The 25,320-nt window shown below is 41.6% G+C and overlaps 1 protein-coding gene across 3 annotated transcripts in view; it reads right to left on the bottom strand.

Moving 5' to 3' along the window:
- Positions 1-24,939, bottom strand: part of EVL (Enah/Vasp-like) — a 165,362-nt gene extending 140,423 nt beyond the window's left edge. For 2 of the 3 annotated variants that reach the window (XM_079700343.1, XM_079700344.1), the window contains exon 1: positions 24,731-24,939. In XM_079700343.1, the coding sequence (XP_079556469.1) occupies positions 24,731-24,735 (5 nt within the window). In that variant the 5' untranslated portion in view covers positions 24,736-24,939. The remainder of the gene's footprint in view (positions 1-24,730) is intronic. The other variant, XM_079700342.1, reaches the window with a different exon arrangement.
- Positions 24,940-25,320: the final 381 nt, after the last annotated feature.

The raw sequence follows: 25,320 nt of genomic DNA, 5'->3' as shown, positions 1-25,320 counted from the left end.
ACCCTGTACTTCCCTTTGGGAAAGATGAGAGGGGAGGGAAAATAAAGCTGTGCCTTTAGCCCTGCTTAGTCAAGGGTGGGGCCAGAGGTTGACACCAGGTAGCAGAGTCTAGAGTTGACTTACATCAGGATCACTTCTCCCTAATGCGAACAACCGAGAAAGATATGTTTATGCCTCCTGTTGACTTATTTTGCCCTAGTTTTGCAGGTCAGCTCACTGTCCTCCTCAGTCTGAAAGATCCACAGGACCACAGGCTAGCATACCAGAAGCGTCCTTGGACATCATTTAGTTCAGTCTCCTCCTTTCACAAACGGATCGATGGCGACGACGAGGCTCAGAGGAGGGAAATGACTCACCAAGGCCACCAGGGAGCTTGGGCGGCGCAGGCCCAGAACCCAGCTCTCCTGGAACCAGGCCCAACGCCCTCTTTACCACCTTCCTCAAATGACTGACCTCAGGCCTGTCCCCAGTGACAAGAGCCCTCCTCCATCCTCGCTCCCTGTGCCCTCCCTGTCCTGATCCTTTCCTCCCTCGGAATCGAAGTCATGCATCTTGGTAAGTGGACGCTCAGGATATACCACATGCTCAATGCGGAAGGAAAACACCCCAATCTCCAGACCTTTACTACATAAGGGATGAGCCGACATGCTGATTAACAGATACAGGATGGCCATCAACCTGCCCTTTAGGCACGAACAGCAACTGACAAAAGGAACTGAACTGTCCTTTCCTTCTGCTTCTCAACTTCCTCAAAGCTTGAAATTCTCAATGAGAAGCCAGACAGCTATGTTAGCCATACAAGAAGTGCTGAAGGAGCTACACTCGGGCAAACAATGACATTTACAAGTGATTTAAAAAATGAATGCAATAGCAAACATGGGGAATATCGAGTGCTGACTGAAGGCTAGGATCACAGATAAACAGAGTATCTGGAACTCCACTGCTGTGAATTTTTGAGCAGTGCAGGGCTGTGACTCCTGAGCTTGGGACCTGCTGGGCCCATGCTTTCCAGCCAAAAGGACAAGTCACTTGTCTCTTTGTGCCTCAGGCTCGTCACCATGAAAAGAGAGCAGTAACAGCACCTACCTTCCGGGAGGACTGCGAAGATAAAACGAGACAATGTGTGTTCAGTGGTTAGAACAGTGATGGCATGTGAAGGGTACTCATTAATACAAGCTATTGCAATCCTTATTACTGAGTACATTCATTGAGAAACAGAGTTCAGATCTTACCAAGCTGCACTTTTACATTTAATCACATTTTCACAAACTATAAAACAATTAAATTACTGCCCAGAGAAAGATGACTTCAAAAGAGAGAGTACTGGAAGAAACGAACTTTTAGTCTTTAGAAAGTTTTCTGAGCTTTGCTGATATCCTAGTACATGCTAGATGGTTTTTTTTTTTTTTTTTTTTTTTTACAGTTAAAGCATTTATTCAATCGTTGTTCTTATGAAATTTTCACCAATTAGGCACTCAGCAGTTATCACTTACTTTCCCAGGCAAATAACCAACCTTGGTGGAAGGGAGAAGGGGTAAGACGCAGGGCCCCCCACCGTATTTTCCCAATTCTTCACAATGCCCTCAGATCTCTGCCACCCAGCATCAACAATCAAGATGAGAGGCACCATGGGAAGTACACTGTTTCCAAAATGCTTGGTGAGTGAAGCCATCAGGAACAGAGGTAAAAAAGAATAAAACAGAAATGAGAGATTTATTATATGCTGTAGCAAGTTAAAAATGAATGAGGGGCTTCCCTGGTGGCGCAGTGGTTGAGAGTCCGCCTGCCAATGCAGGGGATACGGGTTCATGCCCCGGTCCAGGAAGATCCCACATGCCGCGGAGCGGCTGGGCCCATGAGCCATGGCTGCTGGGCCTGCACGTCTGGAGCCTGTGCTCCGCAACAGGAGAGGCCACAACAGTGAGAGGTCCGCGTACCGCAAAAAAAAAAAAAAAAGAATGAGTAGTCAAGTGACTTTCAACAAAAGTGCTATGACAACTCAATGGGGAAAGGATAGTCTTTCCAACAAATGGTGCCTGTTTTATTGAAGATCCATATGAAAAAAATGAACTGAGACCCTTACTTCATACCATGTAAAATGGATCATAGACTAAGTATAAAACTATAAACCTCTAGAAGAAAACATAAGAGAAAATCTCTCTGATCTTGAGTTAGGCAAAGAACAATCCACAGAAGAAAGTATTGGTAAGTTGGACTTCATCAAAATTAAAGATATATGTGCTTTAAGACACTGCTAAGAAAATGAAAGGGCACGCTACAGACTGGGAGAAATCACGTATCTGATAAATTTCAAAACTCAACAATGAGAGAACAACCATAATATAAACTGAAAATAACCTAAATATACAACAATGAGGATTGGTTAGATAATCTAGCTACTTCCAGTCAATGAAATACTAGTGAGTTGTTAAAAAGTTTAAACTCATCAAAATAAATAACATGAATTGACAGAAGGATAGAAGAATGGGTATATGGACTGAGAAGTGACAAAGCATATATAGTGAAATGGTGGTGGGAGTATAGATATTTACTGGATAATGTGATTTTTCTAAGTCTGAAAATTTTCATAATAAGATGTTGAAAAAGGTTAAGCTCTAGAATACTTCATAACACAAATATGTCATCAAACATGATGTACTGGTAAATAAAAAAGATTACAAAGCTGTATGCAGGGCTTCCCTGGTGGCGCAGTGGTTGAGAGTCCGCCTGCCGATGCAGGGGACATGGGTTCGTGCCCCGATCCAGGAAGATCCCACATGCCGTGGAGCGGCTGGGCCCGTGAGCCATGGCCGCTGAGCCTGTGCTCCACAACTGGAGAGGCCACAACAGTGAGAGGCCCGCGTACAACCAAAAAAAAAAAAAAAAAAAAAGGCTGTATGCATAGTACAAATGCACAATATATACATTTTTTTTAACGTGCACCTGGTGGAAAAGGACACACAGCAGAAAGTTAACAGTGACTCTCGATGGATGATGTGATGACAACTACTTTTCCTCTTATTTTTGCTGATCCGTCATCTTCAAATTTTTCTATAATGATCAAATATTCTTATGATTTAAAAAAAGAAGAGAGGCTTCCCTGGTGGCTCAGTGGTTGGGAGTCTGCCTGCCAATGTAGGGGACACGGGTTCAAGCCCTGGTCCGGGAAGATCCCACATGCCGCGGAGCAACTAAGTCCGTGCACCACAGCTACTGAGCCTGAACTCTAGAGCCCGCGAGCCAAAACTACTGAGCCCACGCTCTACAACTACTGAAGCCCACACCACGCCTAGAGCCTGTGCTCCGCAACAAGAGAAGCCACTGCAATGAGAAGCACACACAACGCAACGAAGAGTAGCCCCTGCTCGCCACAACTAGAGAAAGCCCGCGCGCAGCAACAAAGACCCAACGCAGCCCCCCAAAAAACAAGAAATTAAATAAATTTATTTAAAAATAAAGAGGTGCCTTAATAGCAGTGAGGCAATAAATAATTTCAGACAAGACTGATTAGAATTTACTTGATCACAAACTCGGTGACAGAAGACACTCCCTCCAAAAACCTTTAAAAGTCTTAAGCTTATTCAACATACATTCAATGAATAATTCTTTCAGCCAGCTACTGCCTACTCGCTGAACTTTGTGCCCAATGCTGAAACTTATAACAGTTAGGGCTGTGCAACTTGAAATGTACATATGAGAAAGAGAGCTGATAAAGCCCTGAATTCTGCACCTGTCACACCATATCCACATCTTAACTGGAGTCAACAATTTGTAAGAACCACTGACAAACTAGAGCCTGTTATACAAAGCTCAAGTGAGCAATGTGTTTAATCTGGGGCAAAGTCGAGGAAATGACTGCCATAGTCTAATAACCTGGGTGCTCTTTTGGATGATGCAGTACTTGGATCAACTAGTAGACATTTTAGAGAAGCAAACACCAGCTGAATATAAGAAGAAGAAGGAAGAGATACCCAGGGCTGGGTTAGTAATGTAACAACCCAGGGAACACCTTACCACCAAAAGTATAAAAGCAGAAGCTGGGTAAATGCCTATCATAGATAATGGCTATGATTACATTCAAGAAGTAGTTACTGAGTGCTATGATGCAATGATGGAAGTTCCGTAATCTGTGCTGTCCAGCATGGTAGCCACGTGGGGCTGCTGACCACTTGAAACTGGCATTATAATCAGGAGGACTATCATATGAAAGGACATGTGAGGGTAGGCTCCTTATAACATGGAGAACAGAGGAAATTACTCTGAAGAGGGAGAGAGGCCAGTTCATGCAATACTTTATAAACTAAGCTAAGGAGTCATAATTTTATCCAGAAAGACACAGAAATATCCTGAAGAAACTTAGGAAGAGAATATTAACTCAGATGTGAGTATTGACAATTTAACAAAATACAGAGGAGATAGTTTAAGAGGCAGAGAACAAAAGTGGAATATCATTATGGCATTTTAATAATGATGAAGACCTATGTATGTCAGTATCACAACTCTGAAGGGGACAAAAGAGAGTTTAAGGAAGGAGACATGATAATGGTAATGATGCATCCACTTGGATCTGACTCCATCAAGCCTCCAGGTTTCTAGTTTGGACCACAGTGCGCAGCTCATTGAGAATGAGGTTTTTGGAAGAAGAAAAGTCTGGGAAGGAGAGCAGTGTGTTCAGTTATTTTATTTTTTTTAACAGATTTATTTAGAAAGAGATTTTCTATTCCATAAAAACCACCCATTTACACAATTCAATGATTTTTTTAGTATATTCACAAGGTGGCACGACAAGCACTGCAATCTAATTTTAGAATGTTTTCATCGTCCCCCAAAGAAACCTTATGCCCCTCAGCAGCCCCTCCCCATTCTCACCCCTTAACCTCAGCACCTACTAATCTACTTCCCGTCTCTATGGATTTGCCTTTTCTTGACATTTCATATAAATGGAATCAAACAATATGTGGTCTTTTGTGACTGGCTTCTTTCTCTTAGCATAATGTTTTCAAGGTTCATCCATGTTGTATCAGTATGGGTACCTCATTCCTTTTTATTGCTGAATAATATCCCACTGTATGAAGAGCCCACATTTTATTTATCCATTTATCAGACATCTGGGTTGTTTTCACTGGCTACTATAAATAATGCTCCTATGAACATTCATGTATAAGTTTTGTATGGACGTATGTTTAATTTATCTCGGGTATATGCCTCACAGGGGAAATGTCAAGACATATGGAAACTCTGTTTAATGTTTTGAAGGACTACCAAACTGTTTTCCAAAGCAACTGTACCCTTTTACATTCACCCCAGCCAATGTCTGAGGGTTCCAATATGAGATTTATCCACATAGCCCTTACCCAATGTGTGAAGAGCATCCACATCCTCACCAACATTTGCTATTATCTGTCCTTTTTATTCCAGTGAGTGTGAAGTGGTATCTCATTGTGGTTTGGTTTGTACTTCCTCATGTCTAATGATGCTGAGTACCTTTTCATGTGCTTATTGGTCATTTGTACATCTTCTTTGGAGGAGCATCCATTTAAATCATTCACCCATTTTTAAAGTCAGTTTTCTTTTTATTATTGAGTTGTAAAAGTTCTTTGTATATTTTAGATATAAGTCCCTTATCAGATATATAACGTGCCGATACTTTCTCCCATTCTGTGAATTGTCTTCTCACTTTCTTGATAGTACAGTTTGCAGTACACATGTTTCTACTTTAGATGAAATCCAATTTATTTTTTTCTTTTATTGATATTATTTGTGTTTTGGTGTTATGTCTAAAAAATCACTGCCTAACCCAAGGCCATGAAGATTTACTCATATTTTCTCCTATAAGAGACTACAGTTTTAGCTTCCACATTTAAGTTCATTATCTATTTTGAGTTCTTTTGTATATGGAGGTAGGTAGGTTCAACTTCAGTCTTCTGTATGTTGATATTCAGTTGTCCCAGCATTTGCTGAAAAGGCTATTTTTCCCATTGAATTGTCTTGGCATCTTTGTCAAAAATCAATTGCTCATAAAACAGTGGTAGTGAGTCTAGTTTTAGACACGCTGAACTTGAGGTACCTGTGCTCTGTCTTCTTAGGAATAAGCTACATGTGTGGATAACCATGTCTTCTACTCACAGCCCAGCAATCAGTGAACTCGATGAAATTCAGTGGATGATTATCCATCTGTGTGGTTCACGGTCACTGGCTCGTCACCCACAGATGTGGACACTCTGAGGCATGTCACTCTTTGCTCTCGTGAAGGGACCAGTTGGTTCTCTTTCTAGTGCTGCTCTTCTATTTGGGACTCTTCTCTGATTCAGTGTATTGCTTACACTTCTATTTTGCACAGTGACACAAAACGAGGAGAGCATTTTCCTCCTTCCTAGGAAAGGAAGTCCCTAAAGCTGATCAGTTAGAGATCTCAGCTGGTAGAAGAACGTAGCGTCAATGGGTATATTTGATTTTCATCTGTTTATAGGCACCGAGGCTCCAAGGTGTGGTGTTTCTATTTTGTATAAAAGGCTTCAAACATGTGCCAGGCCCAACAGTTTTCTGTGTTCAGGCCAATGTTAGAGAATTTAAATTTTTAAATTGCTCGTGACTTCAGTGGGTCAGAGCTCAGTGAAAGGAAAGCCCTCTAAAGGGCCACTAATTAGAGATAAATCATGAATAACTTGAAGAACCGGAGACATTAAACTAAATTAATGAGAGACTTTCTGAAGACTATTGTTTTCAAGCAACTGAAAAGCCAACTGGACGAAAGAATAAACCAGTAAAAAGAAGTGTAAAAGAACGAAAACAGAAGATAAAAGAGTTTAGCCTAGCCCACTGCAAATGCAAAAAAATAAACTGGAAAACTTGTGTTGTCCATACCTCTTTTCTGGTACTTTCATCTCAGATGCCTCATGCTCCCCTTCTTGGCTACATACTACTACCCAAGGCCCAACTTTCACTTGCCCTATCCCTAGTACCACTGTCTTGCATATGGTAGGTACATAATATCTATCTTTCAAGTAAAACTTAACCAGGTATGACGTGAAAATAGATAAATAAGCAGCAGTCATGTATTTATAATACAGAGAAGTCTATACTTTTTTTAAAAAAAAATTCACATTTATTATAGTAAATTTAAAATTCTAAAGTATTTTTAAAGTATTCACATTTAGGGAATTCACTGAGGTCCAGTGGTCAGAACTTGGTGCTTTCAGTGCTGGGGCCTGGGTTCAATGCCTGGTCGGGGAACTAAGATCCCACAAGCCATGTAGCTCAGCCAAAAAAAAAAAAAAAAAAGTATTCACATTTACTAAAATTATGTTTACGTTAAGTATTTAACACCACCTTTATTGTGTAAAATAACTTCCACATGTGTTTACATTGCCTAAACCAATCACCACGTACACGTCTCTCAAAGATAAAAATAATAAGGTCAATATATTAACTTCCAGGGGCTCTTCTAGTTCTAAGATCTAAAAGCCTGTGATCATCATTCCAATTTCTCTTCTATTCCTACCTCAAAGCTACATAGCAGGGGATTAAGCAAAGATGATTAGAACCATGCAAATATGCCCGAGGACAACTGGCAGTCACACTTGTTCACACTTGCCCTCCACTGAAATACTATAAACACTCTTGTCTGGAGTCTGAGTCAGCCTCTAAGCTGAGATGGCCATGGTGAACAAGAAAAGGTAAAACACAATTTATTTCCTTAAATATGCTAATCATAGTTCTTTTAAAATCCAAGTCAATCATTTTATTATGTCTGTCCTTACTATGTTTTCCCTTGGTTTTTGGTTAAGTCTTATCTTCTCATATATCTGATAATTTTTGATCGAGTGCCAGTCACTGTATATGAGAACTGTATAGGGCTTCCCTGGTGGCGCAGTGGTTAAGAATCCACCTGCCAATGCAGGGGACACGGGTCCGATCCCTGGCCCGGGAAGATCCCACAACCGCAGAGCAATGAAGCCCGTGTACCACAACTACTGAGCCTGCGCTCTAGAGCCCGTGCTCTGCAACAAGAGAAGCTACGACAATAAGAGGCCTGTGCACCAAACGAAGAGTAGCCCCCGCTTGCCTCAACTAGAGAAAGCCCATGCGCAGCAACAAAGACCCAACACAGCCAAAAATAAAAACAAATAAATTTATTATTAAAAAAAAACTGCATAGATAATTCGCGGCTCCTCTAGGAGGATTTGCTTTTGTTCCTAATGCGCAGGTAGGTAGGTCAGGGGTACAAACCACTCCGGGTCACCTTAATCTAGTTAGATACTGAGATGATTCAAAGCAGTACTCCAGTTCCTGAGAAGGCAAGTCTATGCCTACCTAGTTCACCCTTGCTCCTAAGCAGAGTCCTTATGAAAACCAGGGCGTTTTCTAGGGCTCCTCGTCCTTGGCAAGGGTGCAAACACCAACTTTTGTTTTTTAATCTCCCCTGTCCCATGAATCTCCTGAAAGCTCTAACCAGCTTCTCAGTTGACAATTTCAGCAATGACAATTGCGTCAAGGGAAGAATGGTGCCCAATGTCGGGCTTACCTGACAACCCTCTACCAAATCTTGGCTCTGCAAATCCTTTCTGCCTTGTAGCTCTCCTATGCCTTCAAACTGATTCGTTTTTCTCCCCTTTGGTGTGTATTTGTATTTGTATTTATTTATTTATTTAAACATCTTTATTGGAGTATAATTGCTTTACAATGGTGTGTTAGTTTCTGCTTTGTAACAAAGTGAATCACTTACACATATACATATGTTTCCATATGTCTTCCCTCTTGCATCTCCCTCCCTCCCACCCTCCCTATCCCAACCCTCTAGGTGGTCACAAAGCACTAAGCTGATCTCCCTGGGCTATGCGGCTGCTTCCCACTAGCTATCTATTTTACAGTCGGTACTGTATATATGTCCATGCCACTCTCTCACTTTGTCACAGCTTACCCTTCCCCCTCCCCATATCCTCAAGTCCATTCTCTAGTAGGTCTGTGTCTTTATTCCCGTCTTGCCCCTAGGTTCTTCATGACCATTTTTTTTTTTTTTTTAGATTCCATATATGTGTTAGCATACAGTATTGGTTTTTCTCTTTCTGACTTACTTCACTCTGTATGATAGACTCTAGGTCCATACACCTCACTACAAATGACTCAATTTCATTTCTTTTTATGGCTGAGTAATATTCCATTGCATATATGTGCCGTATCTTCTTTATCCATTCATCTGTTGATGGACACTTAGGTTGCTTCCATGTCCTGGCTATTGTAAATAGAGCTGCAATGAACATTGTGGTACGTGACTCTTTTTGAACTATGGTTTTCTCAGGGTGTATGCCCAGTAATGGGATTGCTGGGTTGTACGGTAGTTCTACTTTTAGTTTTTATAGGAACCTCCATACTGTTCTCTATAGTGGCTGTATCAATTTACATTCCCACCAACAGTGCAAGAGGGTTCCCTTTTCTCCACACCCTCTCCAGCATTTATTGTTTCTAGATTTTTTGATGGTGGCCATTCTGACTGGTGTGAGATATCTCATTGCAGTTTTGATTTGCATTTCGCTAATGATTAATGATGTTAAGCATTCTTTCATGTGTTTGTTGGCAATCTGTATATCTTCTTTGGAGAAATGTCTATTTAGGTCTTCTGCCCGGTTTTGGATTGGGTTGTTTGTTTTTTTGATATTGAGATGCATGAGTTGCTTGTAAATTTTGCAGATTAATCCTTTGTCAGTTGCTTCATTTGCAATATTTTCTCCCATTCAGAGGGTTGTTTTTTCGTCTTGTTTGTGGTCTCCTTTGCTGTGCAAAAGCTTTTAAGTTTCATTAGGTCCCATTTGTTTGTCTTTGTTTTTACTTCCGTTTCTCTAGGAGGTGGGTCAAAAAGGATTTTGCTGTGATTTATGTCATAGAGTGTTCTGCCTATGTTTTCCTCCAAGAGTTTGATAGTGTCTGGCCTTACATTTAGGTCTTCAATCCATTTTGAGTTTATTTTTGTGTATGGTGTTAGGGAGTGTTCTAATTTCATTCTTTTATATGTAGCTGTCCAGTTTTCCCAGCACCACTTATTGAAGAGGCTGTCTTTCCCCCACTGTATATTCTTGCCTCCTTTATCAAAGATAAGGTGACCGTATGTGCATGGGTTTATCTCTGGGCCTTCTATCCTGTTCCATTGATCTATATTTCTGTTTTTGTGCCAGTACCATACTGTCTTGATTACTTAGCTTTGTCGTATAGTCTGAAGTCAGCAAGCCTGATTCCTCCAGCTCTGTTTTTCTTTCTCAAGATTGCTTTGGCTATTCGGGGTCTTTTGTGTTTCCATACAAATTGTGAACTTTTTTTTTCTAGTTCTGTGAAAAATGCCAATGGTAGTTTGATAGGGATTGCACTGAATCTGTAGATTGCTTTGGGTAGTAGAGTCATTTTCACAATGTTGATTCTTCCAATCCAAGAACATGGTATATGTCTCCATCTATCTGTATCATCTTTCATTTCTTTCAACAGTGTCTTATAATTTTCTGCATACAGGTCTTTGGTCTCCTTAGGTAGGTTTATTCCAAGTTATTTTATTCTTTTTGTTGCAATGGTAAATGGGGGGTGTTTCCTTAATTTCTCTTTCAGATTTTTCATCATTAGTGTATAGGAATGCTAGAGATTTCTGTGCATTAATTTTGTATCCTGCTACTTTACCAAATTTATTGATCAGCTCTAGTAGTTTTCTGGTAGCATCTTTAGGATTCTCTATGTATAGTATCATCTCATCTGCAAACAGTGACCGCTTTTCTTCTCCTTTTCCGATTTGGATTCCTGTTTCTTTTTCTTCTCTGATTGCTGTGGCTAAAACTTCCAAAACCATGTTGAATAATAGTGGTGAGAGTGGACAACCTTGTCTTGTTGCTGATCTTAGTGGAAATGGTTTCAGTTTTTCACCATTGAGGATCATGTTGGCTGTGGGTTTGTCATATATGGCCTTTCTTAGTTGAGGAAAGTTCCCTCTATGCCTACTTTCTGGAAGGTTTTTATCATAAATGGGTGTTGAATTTTGTCGAAAGCTTTCTCTGCATCTATTGAGATGATCATATGGTTCTTCTCCTTGAATCTGTTAATATGGTGTATCACATTGACTGATTTGCATATATTGAAGAATCTTTGCATTCCTGGGATAAACCCACCTGATCATGGTGTATGATCCTTTTAATGTGCTGTTGGATTCTGCTTGCTAGTATTTTGTTGAGGATTTTTGCATCTACGTTCATCAGTGATATTGGCCTGTAGTTTTCTTTCTTTGTGACATCTTTGTCTGGTTTTGGTATCAGGGTGATGGTGGCCTAACAGAATGAGTTTGGGAGTGTACCTCCCTCTGCTATATTTTGAGTTTAGAGTTTGAGAAGGATAGGTGTTAGCTCTTCTCTAAATGTTTGATAGAATTCGCCTGTGAAGCCATCTGGTCCTGGGCTTCTGTTTGTTGGAACATTTTAATCACAGTCTCAATTTTAGTGCTTGTGACTGGTCTGTTCATATTTTCTATTTCCTCCTGGTTCAGTCTCGGAAGGTTGTGCTTTTCTAAGAATTTGTCCATTTCTTCCAGGTTGGCCATTTTATTGGCATAGATTTGTACTAATCTCTCACGATCCTTTGTATTTCTGCAGTGTCAGTTGTTACTTCTCCTTTTTCATTTCTAATTCTATTGATTTGAGTCTTCTCCCTTTTTTTTTTTTTTTTTTTTTTTTTTTGCAGTACGCGGGCCTCTCACTGTTGTGGCCTCTCCCGCTGCAGAGCACAGGCTCCGGACGCGCAGGCCCAGCGGCCATGGCTCACGGGCCCAGCTGCTCCACGGCATGCGGGATCCTCCCGGACCGGGACACGAACCCGCGTCCCCCGCACCGGCAGGCGGACTCTCAACCACCGCGCCAGCAGGGAAGCCCCCTTCTCCCTTTTTTTTATTAATGAGTCTGGCTAATGGTTTATCCATTTTGTTTGTCTTCTCAAGAACCACTTTTAGTTTTATTGATCTTTGCTGCTGTTTCCTTCATTTCTTTTTCATTTATTTCTGATCTGATCTTTATGATTTCCTTCCTTCTGCTAACTTTGGGGTTTTTTTGTTCTTCTTTCTCTAACTGCTTTAGGTGTAAGGTTAGGTTGTTTATTTGAGATGTTTCTTGTTTCTAAAGGTAGGATTGTATTGCTATAAACTTCCTTCTTAGAACTGCTTTTGCTGCATCCCTTAGGTTTTGGATCGTTGTGTTTTCACTGTCATTTCTTTCTAGGTATTTTTTGATTTCCTCTTTGATTTCTTCAGTGATCTCTTGGTTATTAAGTAGTGTACTGTTTAGCCTCCCTGTGTTTGTATTTCTTATAGATTTTTTCCTGTAAATGATATCTAGTCGCATAGCGTTGTGGTTGGAAAAGATACTTGATACAATTTCAATTTTCTTAAATTTACCAAGGCTTGATTTGTGACCCAAGATATGATCTATCCTGGAGAATGTTCCATGAGCACTTGAGAAGAATGTGTATTGTGTTGTTTTTGGATGGAATGTCCTATAAATATCAGTTAAGTCCATCTTGTTTAATGTATTATTTAAAGCTTGTGTTTCCTTATTTATTTTCATTTTGGATGATCTGTCCATTGGTGAAAGTGGGGTGTTAAAGTCCCCCAGTATTTTTGTGTTACTGTTGATTTCCTCTTTTATAGCTCTTAGCATTTCCTTATGTATTAATGTGCTCTTATTTTGGGTACATAGATATTTACAACTGTTATATCATCTTGGATTGATCCCTTGATCATTATGTAGTGTCCTTCCTTGTCTCTTGTAAGATTCTTTATTTTAAAGTCTGTTTTATCTGTTATGAGTATTCCTACTCCAGCTTTCTTTTGATTTCCATTTGCATGGAATATCTTTTTCCATCCCCTCACTTTCAGTCTGTATGTGTCCCTAGGTCTGAAGTGGGTCTCTTGTAGACAGCATATATACAGGTCTTGTTTTTGTATCCATTCAGCCAGTCTATGTCTTTTGGTTGTGATGTTATTTTTTAACTTTTCACCTTTTCTTGCTGTTAACAGGACTAAAACACTGCCAGAAGTAGAACCCCCCAATCCAGTACAACTTAACATTTAAAACGGAACCAAATGGCAACTTTCTAACATAAGTCCCTCATAATTTAATTCAAGTCTTCTCTAGTTGGTCTCTACAACTTCTGCAGTTCTGAAATTTGAGTTTTTCCCAGGGGACTAACCTAATTAGGGGATGAAGCAATGTGGAGTGTGAGAAAAGAGAGATTAGGCATTACTGCTGACTAATAGAAAACCATAAAGCCGGAATTCAAACAAAGCATTAATCAAAAGTAATGTCATCATGCACTGTAATCTAAAATCTAACACGCCTTATGGCTGGAGGCATGGAGCTCCCTTCAAAAAATGAGAGAGCTGAACACTCCTAGGCACAGAGTCTGACACACCACGGTACACAAGGAATGGCAGTCGCTGGTGCCCCTGCTCCTCCTCCCCTGTCTCCCCCTGATCCCTACCTAGAGGAGGGCTGACACTGAATGCAGGCTGAAATTTCAGCATAGTCCAGCTGTCTCACTACAGAGTCTCAGGCTCATTTCCAAGTTTTTGCTGTACTGAATAGGAGGAACTAGGGCCGAGGTCATAAAAACGAACCCACGAATCAAGAGAGCAAATGCTCTTGCCTACTTCTGCCTATAACTAAAGAGGAAACCACGGGTGAAGAGGAGTGAAAAATAAGACCAGAACTGCGAGACAAGAAATCTGAGCTTCATGCCCCTAATACCTCACTGCCTGTGAGGCCTAGGCAAGTGGCCTCTGGAGTCTGTGTCCATTTTCTCATCTGAGAAATAGGGGGCTCATGCACTAGTCAAGAAACACTTATTGAGCACTTACTACATTCCAAAAAACCAGCCCCAGTCTTGAAACTCAGGACTAGGTCAGCAGTTCTTAACTGAGGCTGCACACTTAAGTAACCTAGAGATTTCAAATGAAACAACAACAAAACACCTCATCCCAGATTAATGGACTCTCTAAGGTAGGGCCCGGGCATCAGGCGGAGGGTGGGGAAGAGGGTCTTTCAACTGTTTCTGATGCCCAGTGAGGGTTAAAAACCACTGGACTTAGAGAATTTCTAAGTTTCTGAATCTAACTTTCTATGGTTTGACAAGTGAGTATTTTTTACAGGTCAAAACCCTCCAAAATAACCCAGTTTCATTAATACTTTGGAGGGAGAGTGACCGAGGGGGTGCTTCGACTGTGCTGACAATCCTAGCCTGAGGGGTCACAGTGCCTGCAAGTGTCCTCCAGTCTCACAGATGCCTCCTTGGATTCATATTCAAAAGCCACACATGTCATATTATAAGTGAGAATTCTCCCCGAGGGGCAGACAGATGCCTGACTCCTGCCATTCTGGATTTGTTCCCTTGGATTAAAGCACTGTTTGGTCATTCATGATTTTTGTCGTATCTGTTTAACGTGAGTGCTATCAATTAACCTTTTTCTTTAAAATCAACTCACTAGAGCAGTGAGAGTATTAGCCCTACTAAATATTAAAACACACTATAGAACCTCTTTAATCAAAAGTGAGGTATTGACACATGAATAAATGCAGACCAATGGAACATAATAGAAAATCCAGAAATAGGTTAAATTAATTAAATATGACAAAGGACAGAATCTCAAAACACTGGGAGAAAATGGAATTTTAAAATAATTAATTAATTAATTTGGTTGTGCTGGGTCTTAGCTGCAGCAGGGGGCTCCTTAGTTGTGGCACGTGGGCTCCTTAGTTGAGGCATGTGCGAACTCTTAGTTGCAGCATGCATGTGGGATCTAGTTCCCTGACCAGGGATTGAACCTGGACACCCTGCATTGGGAGTGTGGAGTCCTACCCACTGCACCACCAGGGAAGTCCCAGAAAATGAAATTTTTAATAAGGGGTATTGGGATAACTGAAAAACCAGATGGAAAAGGTTAAAATTGGATCCAGCTCTCACACCATATATTTAATTCCAAATGGATCAAAGATTTAAACGTTTAAAAAAAGAAAAGAAACTGTACAAGTACTAGAAAAAACATAGGTGAATTCAAGCTGGTATCACAGAAAACTTTCGAGCCATGACTGAAACTCAAGAAGCAGTGAGTAAAAAAAAATTTCAAAACAAGAGAAGTAATCCCCACAAAATCACGTGCATTAAGCACCTAGTCTGCATCATTTCAGCTCCTCCTGCCTTACCTGTTTCTTATTCTAGCCACCCCTGAGGCAACCAGTTCTGCCCAGGCTCTGACCTGTGTCCAGTCTCTGCTGCGGCCCCAGGGGGTGGCCACGTGCGCCGCTCTCAGTACCCAACGAGAACATCACCACGTACAGGGGCAACTAATGCCCCGTGGAGCAACCCTTTGCCAAATGAAGACGGTAGCTAACGGATATAGGCTTCTCCCTTAGGCCCCCCCCACAAATATCAATCCTGTGCTCGCCTCCAAACACAAAGGAGCCTTCATCTCGGGTACAGTTTTCTGGGGAATCCAGTTAAAATACCACTAATTTGATGCACTGATTTTCTTCTAATACACAAAAATAAATACTTAATTATTAAAATTTAAAAAGCGCTCATTGGAAGGAGCATGACTCCCTACTCCTTAAGTGTGAGCTACGAATAGTGACTGTCTTGAAAAGAAGATAGTATGAAAAGGGGAATAAAAGAGTAACTTTACAATGATGAAACCCGACGAACACTGCTTCAGCCAGGTGATCAAGGTCAACATCCACGGTGATAAATCACGCTGCAGTACGTACCCTCTGTAACATGGAATGGAATGTCACTTTATCTCTGTGATCTTCCTGCCTGAAACTTAACAACCCCAGGCTAACCATGAGAAAAACATGAAATAAATTCCAATAGAAGGGCATCCTACAATATACCTAAACAAGTACTCCTCAAAATAGTCAAGATCTTCAAAAATTAAAAGTCTGAAAAACTATCCACAGCAGAGGGGTCTAAGGAGATTTAACAACTAAATGTAATGTGGTATCCTGGATCAGACCTCAGAACAGAAAAAGGACATTAGGTAAAAACAAGCAAACTTGAATATACTATGCACTTCAGCTAATAATATTGTATCAATATCAGTTTACTAAGTATAACAAATGTACCATGTAAGATATTAATAACAGGGGAAACTATATATGTGGAGAGTGTATGGGAACTCTCTGTACTATCTGCTCAACTTTTCCATAACTCTAAAATTGTTTTAAAATATAAAGTCTGGGCTTCCCTGGTGGGGCAGTGGTTGAGAGTCCGCCTGCCGATGCAGGGGACACGGGTTCATGCCCTGGTCTGGGAGGATCCCACATGCCGCAGAGCGGCTGGGCCCATGAGCCATGGCCGCTGAGCCTGCGCTCCGCAACGGGAGAGGCCACAACAGTGAGAGGCCCGCGTACTGCAAAGAAAAAAAAAAAAAATATATATATATATATATATATATATATAGTCTATTAATAAAAACAGGAAAAAAAAAGATTTAAGAAAAGCATTCCTCCATCCCCGGCAATGGGGCCTGGGATCTGCATTTTGGAAGGACATACACACAGGGATTCCTATGCACATTAAAGTTCGAGAAACATCAGCGACATCGAGAGTTACAGTGCACAATGTCCTTACAAAGAAAATTCAGGAAAAATAAAATCCATCCACACATCACTAAACAAATCCTGTCTCCTGGTAGTGGTACAGAAACACCAGATGAAAGCACTGTCACCCAGTAATTCATTAACTCATTAAGCACATAATGAAAGAGTTTTCATCTTGGATGCCAGCTTCACTCATTTGGAAGCTGCCTTGCATGTGGTACTTGGAAGGACCCATGACAAGGCAGAATGAATGTCATGATTTACTACCCATTTTACGTATAAGTGGCAGCATCAATATTCATTAAGCATCTACCAATTGCCAGGCACAGCGCTAGGCTCTAGGAACCCAACAGAGATGGAAACAAGCATAATCCTTTATGAAGTATAGGAGGAAAAAGATAAGTAATTATAAATATAAAAAGTAAGAGAGAGGGGCTTCCCTGGTGGCGCAGTGGTTGAGAGTCCACCTGCCGATGCAGGGGACACGGGTTCGTGCCCTGGTCCGGGAAGATCCCACATGCCGCAGAGTGGCTAGGCCCGTGGGCCATGACCGCTGAGCCTGTGCGTCCGGAGCCTGTGTGCTCCGCAACGGGAGAAGCCACAACAGTGAGAGGCCTGCGTACCGCAAAAAGAAAAAAAAAAAAAAAGTAACAGAGAGACTTTCCTGGCGGTCCAGTGGTTAAGACTCTGTGCTTCCAATGCAGGGGGCACGGGTTCGATCCCTGGTCAGGGAGCTAGGATCCCACATGCCACGCAGCGTGGCCAAGAATAAAATAAAATAACAGAAGAGGAAATATGGAATGCCACAGAGGCAAATAATCGGGAAGGGCCATCAGCCAGGGTCAGAGTCAAGGACTGCCTCCCTGAGGAAGTGACATTTAAGCTAAGATTTGAAGGCTAAGAACTTAGCAAGGTGAAGAGGAAAAGGAAGTAGTTGAACTCTGGTTAACTCATGAATTAGTCCATCAGACCTTTTCTTAATAAAGGATCCTCTGGAGGAGAATGAAGAAGACAAGATCAGAGCAATAGACACAGCTGTACAGAGAGAGCCCAGAGAGGAGGGCAGCACCCAGAGAGTGTTTAAGGTGCTGGAAGCTTCACAGAGGGGCTCAGGGCAGATATATGACAAGGGGGAAGGACTGGAGAAGGTGAGTAAGAGGCTTCCAAAACCAAGCCCTTGTAAGGGACGTTGCCCATTTCCGCTAAGACACTCAGAAAACATGTCACATTGGCTCCCACTGCCCTTTCTGCCACCACCTCCATGACTTTCACCACTAACTGCTCAACTGCAGTAACTATTTCTTAATCTAAATTTCCTGGTAATGATCTCCTCTACCCCAAAATAACATGCCTCCTGTTTTGTCTTTATTTCAGTAGTTCTATTTTGCCTCTTTTACAGAGAATGGCCCTGAATCATTTTTAGAAGTTGAAGCATCAATAGCAACTGTGGTTTCTAAACCAAAAAATTATCACATATGGTAGAGAACTTATATAGCAATCTGACAAAGGGGCAGAATATCTGAAATCAGAATTGTCCCAGATCTTTCGGGGTTCATCTCCTTCACAGACATAACAAATTGAAGTGTGGGAAGTAAACAGCTAACCTTTACTGAAGACCGTTAAGCCGAGAACTTTCTATGTATTCTCATTTGATCCTCACAAAACCCTGAGGAAGAAGTAGGGTTATTCTCATTTATATTTGAGAAAAGTGTCAGTTCATAAAGGTTAAGTAATTTGCTCAAAGTCAGTCAGCTGGTTAGGAGTGGCTATGGGGCAGAATCCAGGTCTATCAGACTCTAAAACCCAGGCTGTTTAGAATACAAGGGACAAATGTGGCCTAATTCAATATTATAAAAAGAAAAAGGTCATTCACATTCCTATGTTAAGTCCAAACCCAGAAGCAGATGCCTTTCCCATAGCCTTGAAGACAAAGACAGACAATCCATCTTCAAACACAGTAGCTACAAGAGGACTTGAGAACAGGGCTCCCCCCACTGGCAAGCAGATGCAACCACACCATTTACTTCTGATTCCTCTCCTAGTCCTTTGCTTTTTTGGAGGGGAACCTCCAATTTACGACCAGGAATAAAGTTCCTTTCATTAACTTTATCTTTCTCTCTTCTTTGCTTAAAATTTATCAACAGCCTTTGGTTCCAGTAATAATACTATTTTGCTAACTTATCTTAAGGAAATAATCAGAGACGTACCCTAAGATTTATGTACAGACATTATCATCGTATTATTTACAATGATGAAATCCTAAAAACAAAGCTAACTGTCCCAAACTTGGGGGTACTGGTAAATAAGTTATGGTATATCATCTGATAGACTATTATGCAGCTATTTTAAATGTTTTCAAAGAACATTTAATGAAGGGGAAATGCATAGATGTTGAATGTAAAATGCCCAATACGAATACACAGTATAGTATCAATTTTGTGAAAATGTTACACTTACATGTGAAAAAGATAAAGAGACTATACCCCATGTTTAATGGGTTATCCCTAAACAGCAGGATCAATGCTGATTTTTATTGTCTTCTTTATACTTTCTATGTTTTTAAATTCTCCACATTCAATATATACTACATTTAAACCAGAAAAATAAAAACTGCCACCAGAAGTCATTTCTATAAGGTCTTCTCCTTTCAGGCTAAGAAAGAGAAAAAGCTGTTTGCTGAGGGGACCACTGTCCTTCCCGCCCCACCCTGACGTCAGCTGGAGGTGCTCCTCTCTAAGTTACCATCACACTATTAAGGCACTTATGACATTCACTCAACTCGGAGTCACCAAGCTTATAGTTTACCGCAAGCTTCAAACCTGGGGAGTATATAGATTACCTTTAAAGGGAAAAAAATCTTCATGTGAAACAATGCCGATTTATTATCATGTAGCTTATTTATGTGCAATTATAAAACTAAGTTTAAATTTCTTATGTTTATGTAACTAGATAGAAACAAAACTACCAAACCAGCAAAATTCAAAAGGACATTACTTTAATAAAAAGATGATGCTGCTCATACTAAAAATCATCACCCACAAGGTAAATATAGTAATGGTACAGGTCTAAAAAACAGACAAAACAACCGAAGAGAGTTGAAGGTACACACACAGAAGCGCCAAACCCCATAGCTGGTCTCCCGAACACAACTTCCAAGGATACCTGGAGGGATGCTCCCCTGCCCCTATCCTGCAGCAATAAGCTCTGAGGTGTACTTGTGTTAGGAAGTGCTGGCTAACTGTGCTGTGTGAAGACTGTGTCTGTGCTTGGGTATCTCATGCTGTACCCTGTAATTGCACTGCATTCTGCAGAACTCCAAATTGATAAAGTGCCCTTGGCCCAGATGAGGTAGTTCCCTGGCACATAACCAGACCTGTGAGATGGTAGGCTGGCCAGGCCTTACACACACAAGGCTGGCCCTGGCGGGGGCAGGCAAGCTTTCCAAAGATTGGAGGTGAGCCTGCTTCAGATGTTACCATGCAGCCCTGGAGAGGATTTGGGAATCTGCATGTTTGTTCTGCCATCCAACTTAGAAAACATTCCTGATACCTCTGCCATATATCTACTAATATAATCAAGCATCTGATCAGCAATTTTGAAGAAAAATGTAATTTTGACCTTTACCTCATATTCCAGACAATTTGAAGGATGAACTTTTGTGAAATTTTACATATAAAAAACAACTTAATACTTACCGAACTACTAGACAAATGCTAAAACATAAGAAATGATGGAAAAAATCACAAAGAAAATGACTTGATAACATAAAAATTTTTAACTTCTATGTATCAAATCTTTAAAAGATAAAAGGCAGAGGGGGAAAACGTTCACAGAAGAGAACCTTCCCAACAGATAAACGACTGAAGTATATAAGCAGAAATATATTGTACACTGTTTATGTGGACATCTTTAAGTAGAAAAAGGATGCAGAAAGGGATTTGGTAAATTTTTGTAAATCTTTTAGGAATAGAGACTATTTGGGGGAGTGGAGGTTTGGCCCCTTCTACCTCCTTACCACCAAATCCAGTATCAGGCAACGGTAAGGCCTTGAAAAATGACTTCTGAATGAGATATGAGAATACATAACGTCTCTTAGGAAAAGGGAAATAAGAATTCAGGCAACAGTCTAGAAAATTAAGAAAATCTCAGACACAGCCTTAATTATCCAAGTCAGCAAAACACTGACTTGGATAATTCACCATGTCCACATATTTTAGCAAAACTAAAATATGCGGACATGTGCCTCAAATGTTCAGTTTATTTGTTAGAATGCATCTCTAGCCCTATGTCTTTCTGAGACACTCCTGAAAAGCGTCAGTTTAGAGGCTCCATTTCAGACCATTTTTAAAACGTCATATCTGTGTACTCCCATGAGATTATCTAGCAAGAAAAATGTGTCATTTTCATTAAAAAAATTCAGACTTAACAAAAAAGAAAGTATTTTTCACAGATGAGCCACATTGCTTATAGATATCCAAATCAAATGAATTGACAACAGAGGTAATGATGAACAGACCTCCTCGACTCATTCAGGTCCATTTGCAAAAGCCATGTACCTCAAGAGGTACATGTAAATATACACACATAGATGTTTAACTACAAACAGTCTGCAACAGAGAACCACGTTAAACTGTTAGCAGCGTTTTAAAAAAAAAAAATCTGTGTAAAGAAAAAGGGTAACTGAATGACTCATTTGGGAAAAAGTATTTAAAAACTTTCATTTCTATATCCATGTCTTGTCATTTGATCCCCCAAAATGGAATCTGAGAATACTATTATGTCATTATTGATCAAAAAATGAAATGTTCTATGCAAGTGGGCCAAGAAAGGGGTAATTTTTATCAAATAAACAATTAAGGAAATCAAGACAGGAGAAAGAAATGAATATTAAAAGAAGAGAGGAAAGCACCTGCTTCCAAAATCCTTTGCTTTACAGTAATGATCTGCCATTTTTTTCAATTAATTACATATTAAGAGGAAATAAAGATTTATTCTTAAAGTTATCTTGATTCTAAGGGCATTTCACAAACTGAAATGATCTAATATAGTTATAACACAAAAAAAATTGGTGTTGTTATTCTCCACAGCTTCTGTAACCGGGTAGCTTGAGTCTCCTCTGAAATTGAATATTGACTCAAACTGCTCCTAACATGCATACATCAGGGACTTTTACTTCCAGTAAACATGAACTTAGTAAATCAGAACAATCCTCCAGTTGAAAAGAACTAGAAGAGCAGGGAAAAAAACAGAATAAATATCTGCTTGGAGGCCTGGAGGAAGAAGGGCTATCAGAGGCTCAGGGAGGTGAGTTCAGTATTTGGGGCTACTTCTCCCTGGAGATGTCTGCCAACTTTGAGGGGAATCCTAAAAGCTTGGCTTTAGGTTGGAGGGTAAAGGTCCTGGTGAAGAGCTGAACATGAGCACTAAAGGTGAACAGAACAGGCTGGCTCTCACAAGGACTGGAGCTCAGCTTAGAAACAGCCCAATTCCTTGAGACTACACTGAAGTGACCCCAGATTATAAGTGCCCCATTTGTGTGACAAAAGCAAATGTGAATTATCTCTGGAAGAGAAAAACATCTCCTTAGGCCTCAAATTATTTCTGCAAACAATTCTGCAAATATGATGTCCAGCACGGAATTAAAAAACAAAAACAACTAGGCACAAAAGGAGATAAGACAATATGAATGAAAACCAAGAGAAACAAACGTTGGAAATGACTCACAAATACTGCCATAACTGGACAAACATTAAGATAATTATACATACTATATTCAAGGAGATGAAAGACAATATTGATAATTTTGGCAGATAGCTGGAAACTATAAAAAGAAAAGCAAATGGAAATTAAAGTATCAAAAAATATATAACTGAAATTTAAAAGTCAATTGATAGGAAAGATAAGTGAGGAGATAACCAGAATGAAGGACAAAGAGACAAACAGAAAACACAGAAGGAAGGTTAAGAAAACACAGAAGGAAGATACAGTGAAATAGCCTAACATGTATAATGGTAGCCCCAGAAGGAAAGGTGAGGGAGAATGGGACAGAAGCAATAGTTGAAGTCCTAATGGCTCATGACTTCCAAAACTAATGGGAGACATAATGCCAAAGACTCAAGAAGCCCTAAGTTATAAGTTATATAAAAAAAAAAAAAAAAAAACCATACTAAGGACAGCACAGAAAAACTGCTGAAAACCAAATACAGAGAACATTTTAAAAGCAGCCAGAGAAAAAGATGACTTTCAAAGAACGACAGACAAGTTACTTCTCAACAGAAACAATCCAAGTCAGAGACAATGACGTATCTTTAAAGTGCTAAAAGAAAGCAACGGTAAACCAAGAATTCTGTAACTACTGAAAAGACCCTTCTAAAGTGGAAGAAAATGTTTTAAAATTAGATTGTGGTAAGGGTTTCATAACTCTGTGAAAATACTAAAAACCACCAAACTGCATACTCTAAATGGGTAAATTTTATGGTATGTGAATTATATCTCAATAAATCTGTTTTTTTTCCAAATGAAGGATAAATAATGACATTTGCAAACAAACACTGTAAGAATTTGTCACCAGCAGACCTGCATGAGGAATTCTAAAGGGTATTCCTCAGATGGAAAGAAATGATCCCAAATGGAAGACTGGAAGATGACAAAGGTGGCACTGCAGAACTATGGGGAAAAGATGACCTTTCTGATAAACAGTACTGAATAAATGGTTCTGCTAAATATAAAATTTGACCGCTTTTCCACAAGTTACACAAAAGTCACAAGTGGACTGTGGATCTTAATTTGAAAGGCAGAACAGTAAGATTTTTAGAAGATGTCATAGGAAACTATCTTCTTGACTTTGGAATAGAACTCCTACAAATTAGGAAGAAAAAGACATGTAAACCCCAAAAGAAAACACTTTTGAACAGGCACTTCATAAAAGAGGATACCAAATAAACATGAAAAGGTGTTCCACCTCATCAGTCGGCAAGAAACTGCAATCCGAAACCACAAGGGGATACCTCACCAGGATGGCTGCACACTCACCAGGACGGCTAAAATGTAAGTGCTGACAAGTGCTGACAAGGACATGGAGCACGAGAACTCTCATACATTTGCTGGCAGGAGTGTAAATTGGTACAAACAGTTTGGAAACTTGGTGTTATCTCCTAAAGTTGGAGATATGGGTATCTTTTGACCTAGAAGTTCCACTGCTGGGTATATACTCAACAGAAATGAATGTACCAGGAGATGTATAAGAGTATTCAAAATAGCATTATTATTAATAGTCTAAAGCTAGAAACAATTCAAATGTCTACCAATACCAGAATAGTTAAATTGTAGTATTTCATACAGTGGAATACTATAGATTAATAAAAATGAACAACGGTTATGACATAATGGATGAATCTCAGAAGCATGTTGAGTGAAAAAGCCGGACACAAAAGAATATATATTTCATTAGTATTTCATTTATATTAAGATCACAAAACAGTCAAAATGAAACGACAGACACTATAGTTTTTATGGGATATATGTTTGGAAGGTAAAATCACACAGACAAAAGGCAAGGACGTGATTATCCCCAAAAAGTCAGGATTGGGTTACCTCTGGAGAGAGAATTCCGAGCTCCTGGGTGCTGGCAATGTTTTTTCTGGAACTGGTAACCACCAGTCCCCCTGGCTGGGTGATAAACCAATAAGTGGTACATTGCGGGTCTTGCACTTGACCGGCGTGCAAGAAGGAAGGAGAAGGGGACAAGAAAAAGGGAGGAGAAGCGGGCAAGCAGCTCCAGGTGGAAGGAAACGACCACTTAACGTGTAAGCCCCGGAGCGCTGGCACAGGGAGGCTTCGGCCAAGGGTACAGAGCCCCGGGGAGGGAGGCCGGAAGGGCTCCGGGCCGGCGCGGCCACACCTGCCGCGGGGTCGGCCTCCCCACGCGGCCCCCAGCCCCCACGTGTGCCTCCCGCGAGCTGCAAAGGCCGGCACCGCCCGCTGCTTCCAGAAGGCCGCCCACCCCGACTCCCCCAGACCCTCTCACGGTCCCCCACACCCCCACGGTGCTCCCGAAGCCCGCCCAGCGCTCCGGACGCCGCCCGCCCGGCCTCCCCACGCCCAGGCGCCCGCCGACTCACCTCATTGTCGCTGCCGGGGCGGGCGCGCGGGGCCGGGGGCGCGGCGCGGGGCGCGGGGCGTTAGCGGGGCAGCCGGCCCCGGGCGCGGCGGCTCCGCGTCTCGCTGGGCTGCGGGGGGCAGCGAGGGCTCATCTTCTCGGGGCTGGCGTCCGGGCCGCTAGCTGCGGGGCCGGGCTGCGGCGGCGGCGCCTGACAGCTGGGCCCCGGCCCCTGCCATCTTGGCGGGCGCGTGCCCGGGCCGCCGTGTGCGCACGCCGCCGGGGGGAGGGGAGTGGAGGGGAGGGGGCGAGCGTCGCCCGGGTCCCTCCGGCCGGGGGAGCGTGCGCCCGCCCGAGACTGGGGGCGCGGTCCCCGGGCGGGCGCGGGCGGCTGCGAGGCCGCCGACGGAGAGGCGAGAGGGCGCGCGCGGGCAAAGTCAGCCCGCGAGTCGAAACTGAGGGGAGAGCGCGCGCGGCGGCCCAAGCCCGACACAAAAGGCGCGGGGCCCCACCGCCCGCGCCTCCAGGAGAGCTGAGCCGGGGTCTGCGAGGGGCGGGGCGGGACCTCGGGGGGCGGGTCGTGAGGGCCCGGCCGGGCCGCAAGGGGCGGGG

Source organism: Hyperoodon ampullatus, assembly GCF_949752795.1.
Source record: "Hyperoodon ampullatus genome assembly, chromosome: 3".
NCBI classification, from domain to species: Eukaryota; Metazoa; Chordata; class Mammalia; order Artiodactyla; family Ziphiidae; genus Hyperoodon; species Hyperoodon ampullatus.
The sequence above is the reverse complement of the archived record's forward strand: the minus strand, read 5'-3'. Positions and strand labels throughout refer to the sequence as shown.